The 15451-nt window shown below is 39.6% G+C and overlaps 2 protein-coding genes across 12 annotated transcripts in view; one reads left to right on the top strand and one right to left on the bottom strand.

The window, feature by feature from the left end:
• Positions 1 to 15451, bottom strand: part of LOC106567362 (protein SFI1 homolog) — an 87444-nt gene that overhangs the window by 34257 nt on the left and 37736 nt on the right. The gene's annotated exons all lie outside the window — the stretch shown is intronic.
• LOC106567364 (zinc finger protein 175) overlaps positions 1 to 15451 on the top strand; it is a 41464-nt gene that overhangs the window by 2984 nt on the left and 23029 nt on the right. For 2 of the 10 annotated variants that reach the window (XM_045693366.1, XM_014136517.2), the window contains exon 1: positions 4506 to 4951. The exons of 1 other annotated variant lie outside the window; for it this stretch is intronic. Coding sequence is in view for 3 of the 9 variants with exons in the window: in XM_014136517.2 (XP_013991992.2) it covers positions 4655 to 4951 (297 nt within the window). In the remaining 6 variants the exon portion in view is untranslated. Of the gene's footprint in view, positions 1 to 4505; positions 4952 to 5228; positions 5587 to 7089; positions 7273 to 15451 lie in introns of those variants that run through there. 7 more of the 10 variants (XM_014136518.2, XM_045693367.1, XM_014136525.2 and 4 more) reach the window with 6 other exon arrangements.

Genomic DNA, 15451 nt, shown 5'->3' with positions numbered 1-15451 from the left:
CGCCATAATACCATAGAAGGTCTGGCGCTGAGCGATTAACCGAAATGTTGATTATTTTTTGTTTTTTAAACAACTAATTGACTGACATGGGTTCAATTATTTGAATTCAATTTCATTTTTTTTTCTTCTGTGAGCTCCTTTGACATATTGCAGTTTCTCTAGAGATAAATCAGATCCAGCCTGAACTATGTGATGTAGTAGGGAGCGGTAGATTCCAACAGGTCAATATTCTTCTAGTTCAACACATAAAACGTGGTAATAAACTATAATGACCATAATCCATTGCGCATCTACTTGTCCAGTCTGCTTCTTTTATGCCTGCTATGGAAGAGAGAAAAATGCGTGAAGGTGAGGTGATATGGAGAGCAGCTGTTGCTTTGCAGGCTCAACTTGAAAATACATGATCTAAGTGATTAGTTGGTAGTTGGTATTCAGCAGTCATAAAAGCATGCTTTATTCACTTTGAAGAAATACAAAATAGTGATTTTGTCAGACAGCATTGGCAGCTTCTCTTTAGAGATGAGATGATGACTAGGAATGTAATAAGTCATCAAATAAAACAAATGTAGTAGACACAACAAGTGAAATATTTTCGTTAATTAATGTGAATAAATTATGGTAATGGTAATAAATGGGCAGTCACTACCATCACGGGACTTCTATGAATTAGTGCATAGTGCATTTGTTTAAAAAAAGTGAATGAAAAAAAAAATATCTAACCGAATCTAACTGACTTCAAAAAGCACTCCAATCTGCCAGCAAGAATAAACAAGACATAGCAAGAATAAGGCCGTGACCTTGGCGATTTCCATTCAAAATAAAAAGTCCCGCAATGAAAATGGTAATGTTTGAAATTCATTACATGTTGAGGAAATGTTTAACAGTATCAAAAAAGGAAAAAAAAATTGGCACCGCTATAGCACAAATAATATTATAGCATTGACATTATTGTTAACAACATTAAAAGTAATGATTACTACAAAGTTATGGTAACAAAAGTAATACAACAAAACAGTAATTATAATGCTCTTATTAATAACACTAGTAATAACAATATGTAGTGGTCTGGGTGTAGCTGGTGCAGAGGAGTCAGGCGCAGGACAGCAGAGATGAGTAACACAAGTAACTTCACTCAAATATTCCAAATAACATGTTGTAATACCAAGCCCACAATAACGGACCGAACATACATAAAACAATCACGCACAAAAATCATGGGGAAAACAGGGTTAAATAAGGAACATGTAATTGGGGAATTGAAACCAAGTGTGTAAAACAAAGACAAAACAAATGGAAAATGAAAAGTGGATCGGCGATGGCTAGAAGGCCAGTGACGTCGACCGCCGAACGCCGCCCGAACAAGGAGAGGGACCGACTTCGGCGGAAGTCGTGACACAATATTAATCTTATAATTATATTAATCGACTTTAGAAAAAAAGTTTAAATCCTATTGTTACTGCACGATGTTCAGTATGTTTTTCATATTGGACATATATATTGCACGTTACATCATTGTGTCGCAGTAAAGGGGGGCTCCATTCTACGCAGGAGCACTGCTACTGTCCAAATCCACAGAGTTTAGACCCAGAGGAGCGTCACTGCTCATTCTGCAGGGCTTAGAGTGGCCCATCAGCCTAAATAAAATCTGTTTTTCATTTTGGACATACAGCGCCTTCAGAAAGTATTTATACCCCTTTACTTATTCCACATTTTGTGTGACAGCCTGAATTCAAAATGGATAAAATATAATTGTTTCTCAAAATGATATTCAATGTTTATTTTGTTACACATATACCAATCGGCGCCTTTCTTTATTGGAAAACCTCCCTTGGTCTTTGTGGTTGAATCTGTGTTTGAAATTCACGGCTCGATAGAGGGACCTTACAGATACAGTGCATTCGGAAAGTATTCAGACCCTTTACTTTTTCCACATTTTGTTACGTTACAGCCTTATTCTAAAATGTATTAAATCGTATTCTTCCCTAAAATCTCCACACAATACCCCATAATGACAAAGCAAAAACAGGGTCTGAATTTTTTGCAAGTGTATTAAAAATAAAAACCAAAATATCATACGTGACTCACCACCTGGATTCGGTCTTATGTAGAAAAATGTACATACGTATTCAGAGGCCTCAGTACTTTGTTGAAGCAACTTTGGCAGCGATTACAGCCTTGAGTCTTCTTGGTTATGATGCTATAAGCTCGATCGGGTTCAAGTCCGGGCTCTGGCTGGGCCACTCAAGGACATTCAGAGACTTGACCCGAAGCCACTCCTGTATTGTCTTGGCTGTGTACTTAGGGTCGTTGTCCTGTTGGAAGATGAACATTCACCCCAGTCTGAGGTCCTGAGCGCTCTGGAGCAGGTTTTAATCAAGGATCTCTGTGCTTTGCCCTGTTCATCTTTCCCTCGATCCTGACTAGTCTCCCAGTCCCTGCTGCTGAAAAACATCCCCACAGCATGATGCTGCCACCACCATGCTTCACCGTAGGGATGGTGCCAGGTTTCCTCTGGATGTGACGCTTGGCATTCAGGCCAAAGAGATACAATCTTGACATCATCAGACCAGAGAATATTTTTTCTTATGGTCTGAGAGTCCATTAAGTGCCTTTTGACAAACTCCAAGCGGGTTGTCAAGTGCCTTTTACTGAGGAGTGGCTTCTGTCTGGCCACTCTACCATAAAGGCCTGATTGGTGGAGTGCTGCAGAGATGGTTGTCCTTCTGGAAGGTTCTCAAATCTCCACAGAGGAACTCTGGAGCTCTGTCAGAGTGACCATCGGATTCTTGGTCACCTCCCTGACCAAGGCCCTTCTCCCCAAATTGCTCAGTTTGGCTGGGCGGCCAGCTCTAGGAAGAGTCTTGGTGGTTCCAAACTTCTTCCATTTAAAATTGATGCAGGCTACTGTGTTCTTGGGGACCTTCAATGCTGCAGACATTTTTTGGTACCCTTCCCCAGATCTGTGCCTCGACACAATCCTGTCTCAGAGCTCTTTGGACAATGTCTTCAACCTCGTGGCTTGGTTTTTGCTCTGACATGCACTGTCAACTGTGGGACCTTATATAGACAGGTGTGTGTCTTTCCAAATCATGTCCAATCAATTGAATTACCAAAAGTGGACTCCAATGAAGTTGTAGAAACATCTCAAAGATGATCAATGGAAACAGGATGCACCAGAGCTCAATTTCAAGTCTCACAGCAAAGGGTCTGAATTCTTATGTAAATAAGGTATGTTTTTATACTTGTAATACATTTGCAAACATTTCTTAAGACCCGTTTTCGCTTTGTCATTATAGGGTATTGTGTGTAGATTGAGGATTTTTTTATTTATTTAATCAATTTTAGAATAAGGCTCTAACAAAACAAAATGTGGAAAAAGTCAAGGGGTCTGAATTTTGTACAATTCAATATGTATGTCCAATATGTGAAATATGTACACTACCAGTCAAAAGTTTGGACACACCTACCGCATTGACTGACCTTCATGTCTTAAAGCAATGATGGACTGTCATTTCTCTTTTCTTATTTGAGCTGTTCTTGCTACAATATAGACTTGGTATTTTATCAAATAGGGCTATCTTCTGTATACCTACCCTACTTTGTCACAACACAACTGATTGGCTTAAACGCATTAAGGAAAGAAATTCCACAAATTAACTTTTAACAAGGCACAGCTGTTAATTGAAATGCATTCCAGGTGAAAGAAATTGAAGTTGGTTGAGAGAGTGCCAAGCATGTGCAAAGCTGTCAAGGCAAAGGGTGGCTACTTTAACACTTTTTTTGTTACTACATGATTCCATATATGTTATTTCATAGTTTTGATGTCTTCACTATTATTCTACAATGTAGAAAATAGTAAAAATAAAGAAAAACCCTTGAATTAATATTTGTGTCCAAACTTTTGACTGGTACTGTATGTCCAATATAAACATTTTGAAGCAGATTGGCAACCTTTTTAAGGGCCGCAAAATGAGCAGGCACGCTCCTCTGGGTGTAAACTCTGGATTTGGAAACCAGAAGTGCTTCTGAGTAGAATTGACCTCCATTTTGCTGCGACACAACATACATAATATTGTTTACGCAATATGCATGTCCAATATGAAAAAAACTATTGGATTTAGGCTGATAGGCCACTCTAAGGGCCGCAGAATGAGTAGGGATGCTCCTCTTGGTGTAAATTCTGTGGATTTGGAAACTAGAAGAGCTTGGAGTAGAATGGATACAGCTTTAACTCCAACACAAAGTACAGAAAATTGTGTATGGTGCAATAAATTATAGGAGTACACACAAAAAACAATGTTGACCATTTAGGCTTGAAAAAATAAATTACATAATATCGCTAATAAATACTTAATTATTTGTATGATAACTAGAGTAAAATATATCGATGTGCACATTTCCATAATTTTCACCTTCATTTTTCATTTACAAAAGTATACTGGACGGGACTCTTATTCTAAATTAGTCCAAAAATCCGTGACTCGGAAGTACTTATTTATTGTTGCCTGCTTGACAGGAGCTGGTAAAGCAACGTTTTATACTTCAATGGAACTATCCCATCAGGCTCCAGTGCTAGTTACCTTGAATGTCTCATTGTTGGCGTTGACAAATATATTGATTACTTTCCCTTTCATCTGTGATTTAATTTTAACTAATGACAAGCAAAAGCAAGAGAGAGATAGTTTGTGCAGTAGGTGGCTGCAAGGCTGAAAATGTTTCTTTGCATGGTCTTCCATCAGAACAGACACTTCGTCTGATTTGGCTTAAATTTATTTTTAATAATCAAGTGCCAGAGAAGTTCAGTCAGTACCTGCGCATATGCACAGCACACTTCTCATCGGACTGCATTGCAAATCAGGATAGGTACACAAGTGGATTTGCTAAGAGCTTGATCCTCCAACAAGGTTCTGTCCCATCCATCTTGCACCCGGCAGCGGCAACCAACCAAGTAGTAAGTTTAGCTAGATAATGTAAAGGACATGCTATATCTTGTAATGCTGATGCACATCAACACAATCAATCATAATCAGTCTTTGCTAGCAGCAATCGTGAAAGTCCTAAAACAATGTTGAAAGGGGGGGTTAATGTTAGCCAGCTAGCTAGCTACCGCGCTACAATATGTTGGAGACATGGGGTAGTTAAGGACATTGGATTATTTGAAAACTCCAGTCCATGCGGTGGCGGTAGCACTACGTAATCAGAATAGTGCATGCACTTTGTACACCCCCCCTTCCCCAAACCTAACAGACTTGTAGTTGAAGAATGTAAACAGTAACGTTAGCTGACAGCCGCTCCACCATGTCGCACATACCGCCGGTAACTACTTGCAGCTTTCTTGGTTGTTCCAAAGCCAGGACTGATACTTTACACAGTCTTCCTAAAGACCCTGAAATCAGAAGACAGTGGGTGCAGTTTCTTTTTACTTCGAATCCAGATGTGCATATCGGTACTACAACACGAATTTGCAGCGCGCATTTCAACAGGGATTCGTTTCTAAATTGGGGGCCGAAGTCAATGGGGTATGCCAAACTATTTGTTCTGAAACCGGACGCCATCCCAACTATTTTTCCGATTCATGAAGTATCGGTAAGTTTGTCTAACTAACGTTAGTTGATAATTAGCTAGCTAGCAAAAACAACGGGGAAAACAATGCGAAACGTCATCTTACTGGCTTCTCTTTTTTTGTGCCGATATGTTCAAACATGTTTGATTTCATCGGGACGTCTGGAAGTGGGACTGCTCGAAGACATCGGTAACCCTCAGATATCACCTCAGACCCGCTCTAAATAAAATAGCCTCAGTGACGACCTCGAGATCCGAGTAGGCAACGACATAGGGATTTTGTCTCCGATCTCAAAAACTTGTCTAGGACAGCTGAACCGGGGCAAAATCCTGTAATGTACACCTGGATAAAGCGCATACAGGGGGCGCTCTCCGCTCAGTGTCTTTGAAAAACTCGTTTTTTCATCAAACGTTGGAGGAAATACGTGCCTAATGTTTGAGGAACGTGTTTGCTGGCTTCATGCATTATAGTTTATTTAGACATATGTTTTGTTTGGCTAGAGTTATGCTAACCTGTTTCCAATCCCTTTAGCTTTGTTAGCTAGCTTGCTGGCTAGTTGCTATATACAGTAGTTGGCAACTGCCCTCAAGTTCAGTGGTGGAAGAAGTGCCCAATTGTCATACTTGATTAAAAGTAAAGATTCCCTAATAGAAAATTACTCAAGTGAAAGTCACCAAGAAAAATACTACTTCAGTAAAAGTATTTGGTTTTAAATATACTTAAGTATCAAAAGAAAGTATAAATCATTTCAAATAGCTTATAATAAGATACGACGGCACAACGTTTTTTATTTTTAAATTTACCGATAGCCAGGGGCACACTACAACACGCAGACATCATTTACAAACTAAGCATTTGTGTTTAGTAAGTCCTCCAGATCAGAGGCAGTTGGGGTAACCAGGGATGTTCTCTTGATAAGTGAGTGAATTGGACCACTTTCCTGTCCTGCTAAGCATTGAAAATGTAACAAGTACTTCTGGGTGTCAGGGAAAATGTTTGGAGTGAAAAGTAAAAGCAGTCAAAATATACTTTTTTTAAAACACTACTTAAGTAGTACTTTAAAGCATTTTACACCACTGATCAAGTTGTTAGATTTAGACTGTTCAACCACTTGCAGAATGCTCACAGACATTTGAATATAGCGCAGGAAAATGTAAGCCGGACGCAATGTGGACATCGTTGACACATTTAAATGTATGTGTAGAAGCATGACATGTTTGGAATTCCATGATCAGAACTCCAAATACAAAAGCTGCATGAACTGTTAAGTGTAGACATGACCTTAAATCTTGGTGGAGTTGAGTATTGCGCGATTTGCAAGCAACAACATTGAGTCACCATCAGTCGATACAGTCAATTCTGAAAACGCTTACCTGTACCTATGTTTGTTCTGTACAACTGCAGTCTTTCAGAAGGGTGCTGAAATTCATACTTTTAATACAAACTTATATCGAATACAACCACCAACCTTTTCCTCATTTGTGCGTCTCAACTCAGCGCGAATGGGCTTGTGCCGCCAATTGAATCTCAAGCCTAGTTCACATTACCCATGAGCACTCCGTTACATTGCGCAGGATGTCATGCATTTCAATGGAGAGCCCACAACTGTGTGGAAATGCAATGCCGCGTTGCGTTACGGATGCCACATACTTTGACATTTTCGAAACTTTGCGTGGTCTTCAGTCCAGCTAGAGTCCGTTGAAGAACAGGTAGTTACCAAACCAGAGAAGATGAAAATGTGGTTTTAGGTGATAGCTAGCGACTTGTAAACAATTGCCCATTCCTATATAAGTGAATACTATTGTATTAGTAATGTTAAATAATACACATTGGCTGTTAAGCAAATTATATAATGTCTGTTGCCTCCCGTTTTAAGTTTGATGGTAATGACGTTTGTTTTTGATAATTATTAGTGGAAGGTTGCTAGCTACAGTATAGCCTAGCTTTTAGCTATCTAGCTAGCTACTCCAAAACAAAGGTAATGTGATTTGGTAAGAATGCCCCTCTCCCCACCGGTGTGATTACTGCCTCTGAAGGTTTAGAGCTTGAGGTAGCCACCTCATACAAGTACTTGGGAGTATGGCTAGATGGTACACTGTCCTTCTCTCAGCACATATCAAAGTTGCAGGCAAAGGTTGAATCTGCTCTTAATTCCTCTATCGTAATCGCCCCTCTTTCACCACAGCTGCCAAACTAACCATGATTCAGATGTCCATCCTACCCGTGCTAGATTACGGAGACATAATATATAGAGCGGCAGGTAAGGGTGCTCTCGAGCGGCTAGACGTTCTTTACCATTCGACCATCACATTTGCAACCAATGCTCCTTATAGGACACATCACTTCACTCTATACTACTCTGTAAACTGGTCATCTCTGTATACCCGCCGCAAGATCCACTGGTTGATGCCTATTTATAAAACACTCTTAGGCCTCACACCCCCCTATCTGAGATATGTACTGCAGCCCTCATCCTCCACATACAACACCCTTTCTGCCAGTCACATTCTGTTAAAGGTCGCCAAAGCGCACACATCCCTGGGTCGCTCCTCGTTTCAGTTTGCTGCAGCTAGCGACTGGAACGCGCTCATTCAAGGCCGTCATCGTAAATAAGAATTTGTTCTCAATTAACTTGCCTAGTTAAATAAAAATAAATACATTCAAAGACTCAATCATGGACACTTACTGACAGTTGTGGCTGCTTCGCAATATGTATTGTTGTCTCTACCTTCTTGCACTTTGCTGTTGTCTGTCTGTCCCCAATAATGTTTGTTAGAGGTCGACCGATTATGATATATATATTTTTTCCCCAATACCGATTATTGGGGCCGATTTATATAAAAAAAAAAAAATGTATTTGTATTTGTAATAATGACAATTACAACAATACTGAATGAAGTTATTAACTTAATATATCAATAAAATCAATTTAGCCTCAAATAAATAATGAAACATGTTCAATTTAGTTTAAATAATGCAAAAACAAAGTGTTGGAGAGGAAAGTAAAAGTGCAATATGTGCCATGTAAGAAAGCTAACATTTAAGTGCCTTGCTCAGAACATGGGAACATATGAAAGCTGGTGGTTCCTTTTAACATGAGTCTTCAATATTCCCAGGTAAGAAGTTTTAGGTTGTAATAGGACTATTTCTCTCTATACGATTTGTATTTCATATACCTTTGACTATTGGATGTTCTTATTAGGCATTTTAGTATTGCCAGTGTAACAGTATAGCTTCCGTCCCTCTCCTCGCTCCTACCTGGGCTTGAACCAGGAACACATCGACAACAGCCACCCTCGAAGCAGTGTTACCCATGCAGAGCAAGGGGAACAACTACTCCAAGTCTCAGAGCGAGTGACGTTTGAAACGCTATTAGCGTGCACCTGCTAACTAGCTAGCCATTTCACATCGGTTACACCAGCCTAATCTTGGGAGTTGATAGCGCAATGCTTGAAGAATTGCAAAGAGCTGCTGGCAAAACGCACGAAAGTGCTGTTTGAATGAATGCTTACGAGCCTGCTGCTGCCTACCATCGCTCAGACTGCTCTATCAAATATCAAATCATAGACTTAATTATAACGTAATAACACACAGAAATACGAGCCTTTGGTCATTAATATGGTCAAATCCGGAAACTATCATTTCGAAAACGAAACTTTTATTATTTCAGTGAAATACGGAACCGTTCCATATTTTATCTAACGGGTGGCATCCCTAATTCTAAATATTCCTGTTACATTACACAACCTTCAATGTTATGACATAATTATGTACAATTCTGGCAAATTAATTACGGCCTTTTGTTAGGAATAAATGGACTTCACACAGTCCGCAATAAGCCAGGCGGCCCAAACTGCTGTATATACCCTGACTGCTTGCATGGAACGCTAGAGAAGTGACACAAATTCATGTTAGCAGGCAATATTAACTAAATATGCAGGTTTAAAAATATATACTTGTGTATTGATTTTAAAGAAAGGCATTGATGTTTATGGTTAGGTACATAGGTGCAACGACAGTTCTTTTTTCGCAAATGCGCTTGTTAAATCATTACACGTTTTCGAAGTAGGCTGTGATTTGATGAGAAATTAACAGGCACCACCGATTATATGCAACGCAGGACACGTTAGATAAACTAGTAATATCATCAACCATGTGTAGTTAACTAGTGATTATGTTAAGAGTGATAGTTTTTTTTATAAGATAAGTTTAATGGTAGCTAGCAACTTACCTTGGCTTCTTGCAGGCCTCGCGTAACAGGTAGTCAGCCTGCCATGCAGGCTCCTCGTGGAGTGCAATGTAAGGCAGGTGGTTAGAGCGTTGGACTAGTAACCGGAAGGTTGCAAAAATGAATCCCCCCCTGAACAAGGTAGTTAACCCCCGTTCCTAGGGCGTCATTGAAAATAAGAATGTGTTCTTAATCTGACTTGCCTAGTTAAATAAAGGTGTTAAAAAAACAAATAAAAAAAACAAATGGGCAAATCCGTGGCCAAAAATACCGATTGTTATGAAAACTTGAAATCGGCCCTAATTAAATCGGCCATTTCGACCTCTGTTTGTACCATGTTTTGTGCTGCTATTTTCATGTGTTGCTACCATGCTATGTTGTCTTAGGTCTCTCTTTATGTAGGGTTGTCTCTTGTTGTGATGTGTATTTTGTCCTATATTTTTAATCCCAGCCTCCGTCCCCGCAGGAGGCCTTTTGTCAGGCTGTCATTGTATAAGAATTTATTCTTAACTGACTTGCGTAGTTAAATAAAATACAATATTTAACTAAGGCAGCTTGACCTGCTAGAAAGAAAAACAAATTCAGCAAAAAGTAAAATGTTTTATTATCAACTGAAACAACGTTTATCCTGTCTTGAATGAAAAGATCATATTTTGCAATCTGAGAGCCTTTAAACAAATTTTTTTGTTTGTTGACGAGAGCCTATGCTCTCCGTGAGATTGCATGAAGATGACGTACGGTGTAATGAAATGCATCTCAATGTAAACGGGACATCTTAGTCGACCGAGAGTCATCTGTTCTTTCGACCAATCGATTGGTTGAAATGAAAGTATTTTCCATATATATTCACACCCTATGTTTGAATAGAATCAACTATATGTAGGCTACTGAGCTTGTCTGATGATTTAAGCACTGCAATTAAACAAAATAAGACAATTTACTTAAGAGGGCGCCAGAGACCAATATAGCCTAACCAGAAGAAGAAGAAAAAAACTTTGCAACCCCTTCCTCCCGCTGGTCTTCGTCATTATGCTCCTGAAGTTGCCGGTAATAGGCTACACCAGCGGTCGGCAACCTTTTAATTTGGAGGCCAAGTTATCCTACCATTTCTACTGATCTGCGTGTCAGTGATGATTTTCATGTGCACATTTTCGTGGAACAGTTTAATTGATAAAGTATTAATCTCAAAATCAATGTCATATGGTTAATCTAAATGAAAATGATACAAATCTAAAACTGCTATTGCCAATATGTGACCGACCAGCTCTGTCTTAGGTAGCAAAATTTGAAATGTTTTTTTTTTTTTACGTTGGAAGAAAGTAGAGACTCAGATCTAGAAAATGGTATATCATACACTACAGTTGAAAGTATTTATCAACTTTCAAAGCAGAAACTTCTAATCTCACTTTTGAGAAAATGGCCCTTGAATGTTTTGGTACACCTACTGGCGAGCTCTTCTTTGTCTACACTAGGGATGCACCGATATTACATTTTTGTCCGATACCCAATATTTTCCTTGCCAAAAAACCTGATCCCGATAAACGATATTTAAAATTTTAGCAGCCTTAAGCATTCTACTACAGTTAAATAGTTGAAACACACACACACACTGACCAAAAAGTTATTTTGTTGGCATTTACATATGTCTCCATTACCAGTAAAACATATTTATTCTTCAACTATTTGCTGTGCTGTTTTGTTCAGTCGTTTCATTCAACCAGGATTTCATCATACATGTCAAGCAGTGAAGTTTCAGCTCCATCTTTCCATGGCCTCTTCTGTCGTGGGTCCTCTTTGTCGGTGCGCACTGTCACTGTCCGTTTCCATCTTGTCCAGCAGTGTCTAACATTTCACGTAAACCCTGTTTCTTGTCTTCATCAAAGTAGCGGTCCTTGTACCGAGCATGGTGGCGACACAGGAGAAAGGCTCAGAGAGAATGCCACTGAATCACTTGTTCACAGTAGTAGAGTACTTTGCAAGTTTTAACCCCATGGTCTGTCGGCAGTTTTGTTGGGCAGGCATTTCAATGCCATGACAGAGGGTTTCACTTCTGTTGCAGACGCAGTTGAGATTATTTCTCGAGTCAGTTGTTCGAATGGAGCTAGGAGTGTGTTCATGTTCTCAAATGCCATTGAAATGGCAGCAGCGGTATGAGAACCAGCACATTCTTGAGAATGCAATACGGGTTTCCTCAGTACAAAATCCTCGACGACCCACTGTGCGGTCAGACTCAGTATGCTCGTGGGGCTAACATTGCTGGTCCAAATGTCAGTCGTGAAGCTAATAAAAGTGACGCCCATAGCAAGTAGCTCATGGGTGTGCGTTTCAACAAGACTGTGTAACTCCTGTTGGGCAACATTTGAAAAATAGTGCCTACTTGGCAGTGTGTACCGGGGCTCGAGGTGCTCGACCAGTCTGCGAAAGCCAACATCATCCACGACAGAGAACGGTTGATTTTCAAGGGCAATGAATTAGATTATCTTGGCATTAATGGATTTTGGCTTTGAGTTGTCGTCTCGCTGAAATGTTCTTACTCTTTCAAATGACTGCTCGACTTGAACTTGTTTAGTTGTTGGAAGTGTGCGCCTAGTTTTTTTCTGCTTTTGTAGTCGATGAATGTCTAGGGGTGATGCACTTTCAAATGAGTAATTAGGTTTGTGGTATTGAAAGATTTCACTTTCTTCCCTTGGGAAATAATAGCAGCACAAACGTTGCATTTGGCCTTTTTATCTTCCTTTGAAACTTCAAAATAGATCCACACAGCAGACATTGTGGGCTAGGTTAGGAATGCTGTGTTGCATGTGTAGCACAGTATTTTCATTACGTCATCTACCTACGTTATATAGATATGTACGTCAGCTTTGACATTGGTTCTGCACATTGGCGTTAAACAAGTCATCGGGCAGATGTTGGCATTTTTAGCTAATATCGTCCGATTCCGATATGCTTACCGATTATATCATGCATACCTAGTCTACACCCTTTCAGCATTGTTCACACACTCTTAAGCTTTAGCCCCACCCAGCTCTTTAAGGATTCACATGTCAGGCCATGTACAAAACAACCAAAGATGTCAAGACTAAAGGCTGGTTTATACTACGGGTGTTTTCATAAATTCGATCTGGAGTGCCAGAGTGTGCTCAGAGTGTTGTCAGATTATCAGTTCGTAAATTCGGAGTGTTGAGCGCACACTGGACGCTCTGGCCAAGGAGTAGGGTTGATCTGAGCGTTCTGACCTAACAGCACCCAAGCTAACGTTGGCCAGCTTGCTACTTCCAGACACAAATGAGGGAAAAGCAAACCAATCATTTTACTCGCCCTAACAGAGCTGGTTATATGTAATCCAGAGCGTTGGTGACAAACTGTGCACCTGGCAACAATTTCCACTTTTTTGTCGACGTTTACTGACACCGGCCATATTCTCAACGGGTGTTGAGCGTCCGTAAATTCGTCAGTTATTCTGTGCTCTGGCACACTCAGACGACTGCAATGAAATCGGAGTAGATAGCCAGAGCGAATTTACCAGCTACGTCTAGCGACAGTTGTCGCAGTGACATCATGAACAGTCTATTGAAATGGAGTCTTTTGTTTAGACGTGTAGCTAGCTAAACAATGAACCATAATCCCAATAACGTTACTACCTTGCATGAATCTGCAGGTAGCTAACCAACCAGGTTCAACGTTAGATAGCTAACAGTAGGCTATAACTAGTAATGCAAATGGCTCTGAGATGGCTATAATCTTTCTAGTAATATTATTCGTAACAGTACGCTTTAACTTGACAAACTGACAATCAGAAACATGTAATATCTGAAAATGTAGCTAGCTAGACTATCTTACCCGTATACATGGATGGACGCTTCTCCCTCTGTCACAGATGCCATGGTTTGAAGAAACGACCGAATTTTCTCCATCTTCTTAGCTATCATACTCTGATTCCACTGTGTATTCCACTAATTTCAAAACTCGGACCTCCAGAAAGTGGAAAGCAACACGTTTGCAGTTCTACAACACGATATCTTTCAAAAAAGCTGTGTTAGAAAGGATTACCTACACATACTAAGCAGCTCATGATATAGACAGAAGCCTGCTACATGGCAGACCAATCTGAACTCATCTCTCGACATGTCCAGTCCACCCATTTCTCAGCCAATCATGGCTCCTGTCTAAACCAACTAGGCTTGTAATGTAACAATTGTATTCGTATTTACAGATGGCATACAAATCCGTTAAGGCACATGAAAGTTCACATGTTCAAGAAGGCATTTCTGCCCCCAAAATACATTTTGATAATCAAAAAAAAAAAAAAAAGCTTACGTTTGAATGGCTCTCCTCTGAAGTAGTGACGCACGACATACGCTTAGTTTCTTGAAATGAGTCACACATGTAAAAATAGCCTACATAAAGCCAACAAATAAAAACATTGCAGCCTGCAGGTAGAAAATATCCTGATTTAAAAAAAAAAAAAATCAGACAAATCACATTGGCTATGCATGGCCTGTCTGCAAGGAACTTGAAACATTGTATTAACTTGGTCTGGTGGGAAGCTCATGCTAGCAAACTTGCAACATTGTATAAAATACTCTGGGCCCTCAGAGTTTCCCATACCAGTGAGCTCTGGACAGACAGACACTGCTGTAGGTTATTTGCACAAGGGATAATAATTAATCCGGTAGATCTATTTTTATGAGGTTTCCACCAGATCAGAGCACAATTAATCAAATGGCCACCTGAACTATTTGCATTGACACCCACCTTTTTAACGCTGCTGCTACTCACTTTTATGATCTATGCATAGTAACTTTACCCCAACATACATGTACAAATTACCTCGATTAACCTGTACCCCCACACATTGACTCGGTACCGGTACCCCCTGTATATAGACTCATTGTTATTGTTTTTATTTTTTACTTTAGTTATTTAGTAAATATTTTCTTAACTCTATTTGGTTAAGGGCTCGTAAGTAAGCATTTCACGGTAAGGTCTACCTACACCTGTTGTATTCGGCACATGTGACAAATACAATTTGATTTTACATTTTTCCCCTTTCGTGCTGAGTGGTAATCGAAAGGGCGAGAGCTGGTTTTTCAAATGGGCTACGTTGAGGAACTATTTTCATTCTCAATGGATGTAAAAACAGACTTTGTTTACTTGCTGTTTGAAGCAAGAAAAAATTACTTTGAGAAGCTCCAGTGATGGCAAGTTAAGACAATAAGAAATAGTATCAGATCTCCAAATAGGCACATTTTAGCAAAAGACAATGAGTAAATTGACGACTTGTAAATGGACTGAAATACAAACTTTCTTCCCTCACAGGTGTAGCCTAAGTTGTGCGCAGTGCAAACAACGGTAAGACTGTAATAATAATAATAATAATAATAATAAAATATTGAATGCATTAACAAAAATTATCGTAACCAAACAAACATTGTAGATTAGAAATTATGGGAATTAATGGTAAATGTACTACTGGTGATATTGGTGTGCCATCCTCGCGGCTTCTGCAATGGATTAGTACACACAGACAGATGTAATTCAGACCAGTGTCTTGTGTGGCCAAATTATATTATATATTTGCGACTGCAAAAAAAAATCAAAAACGACCAAACGTGGTCAGATTTAGCCTACACAGTACATTAAGGTCTCCACATCTCCAG

The sequence above is a fragment of the Salmo salar genome, chromosome ssa13, assembly GCF_905237065.1.
Source record: "Salmo salar chromosome ssa13, Ssal_v3.1, whole genome shotgun sequence".
Classification (NCBI taxonomy): Eukaryota; Metazoa; Chordata; class Actinopteri; order Salmoniformes; family Salmonidae; genus Salmo; species Salmo salar.
Note: the sequence above shows the minus strand (reverse complement) of the source record. Positions and strands in the feature narration are given on the sequence as shown.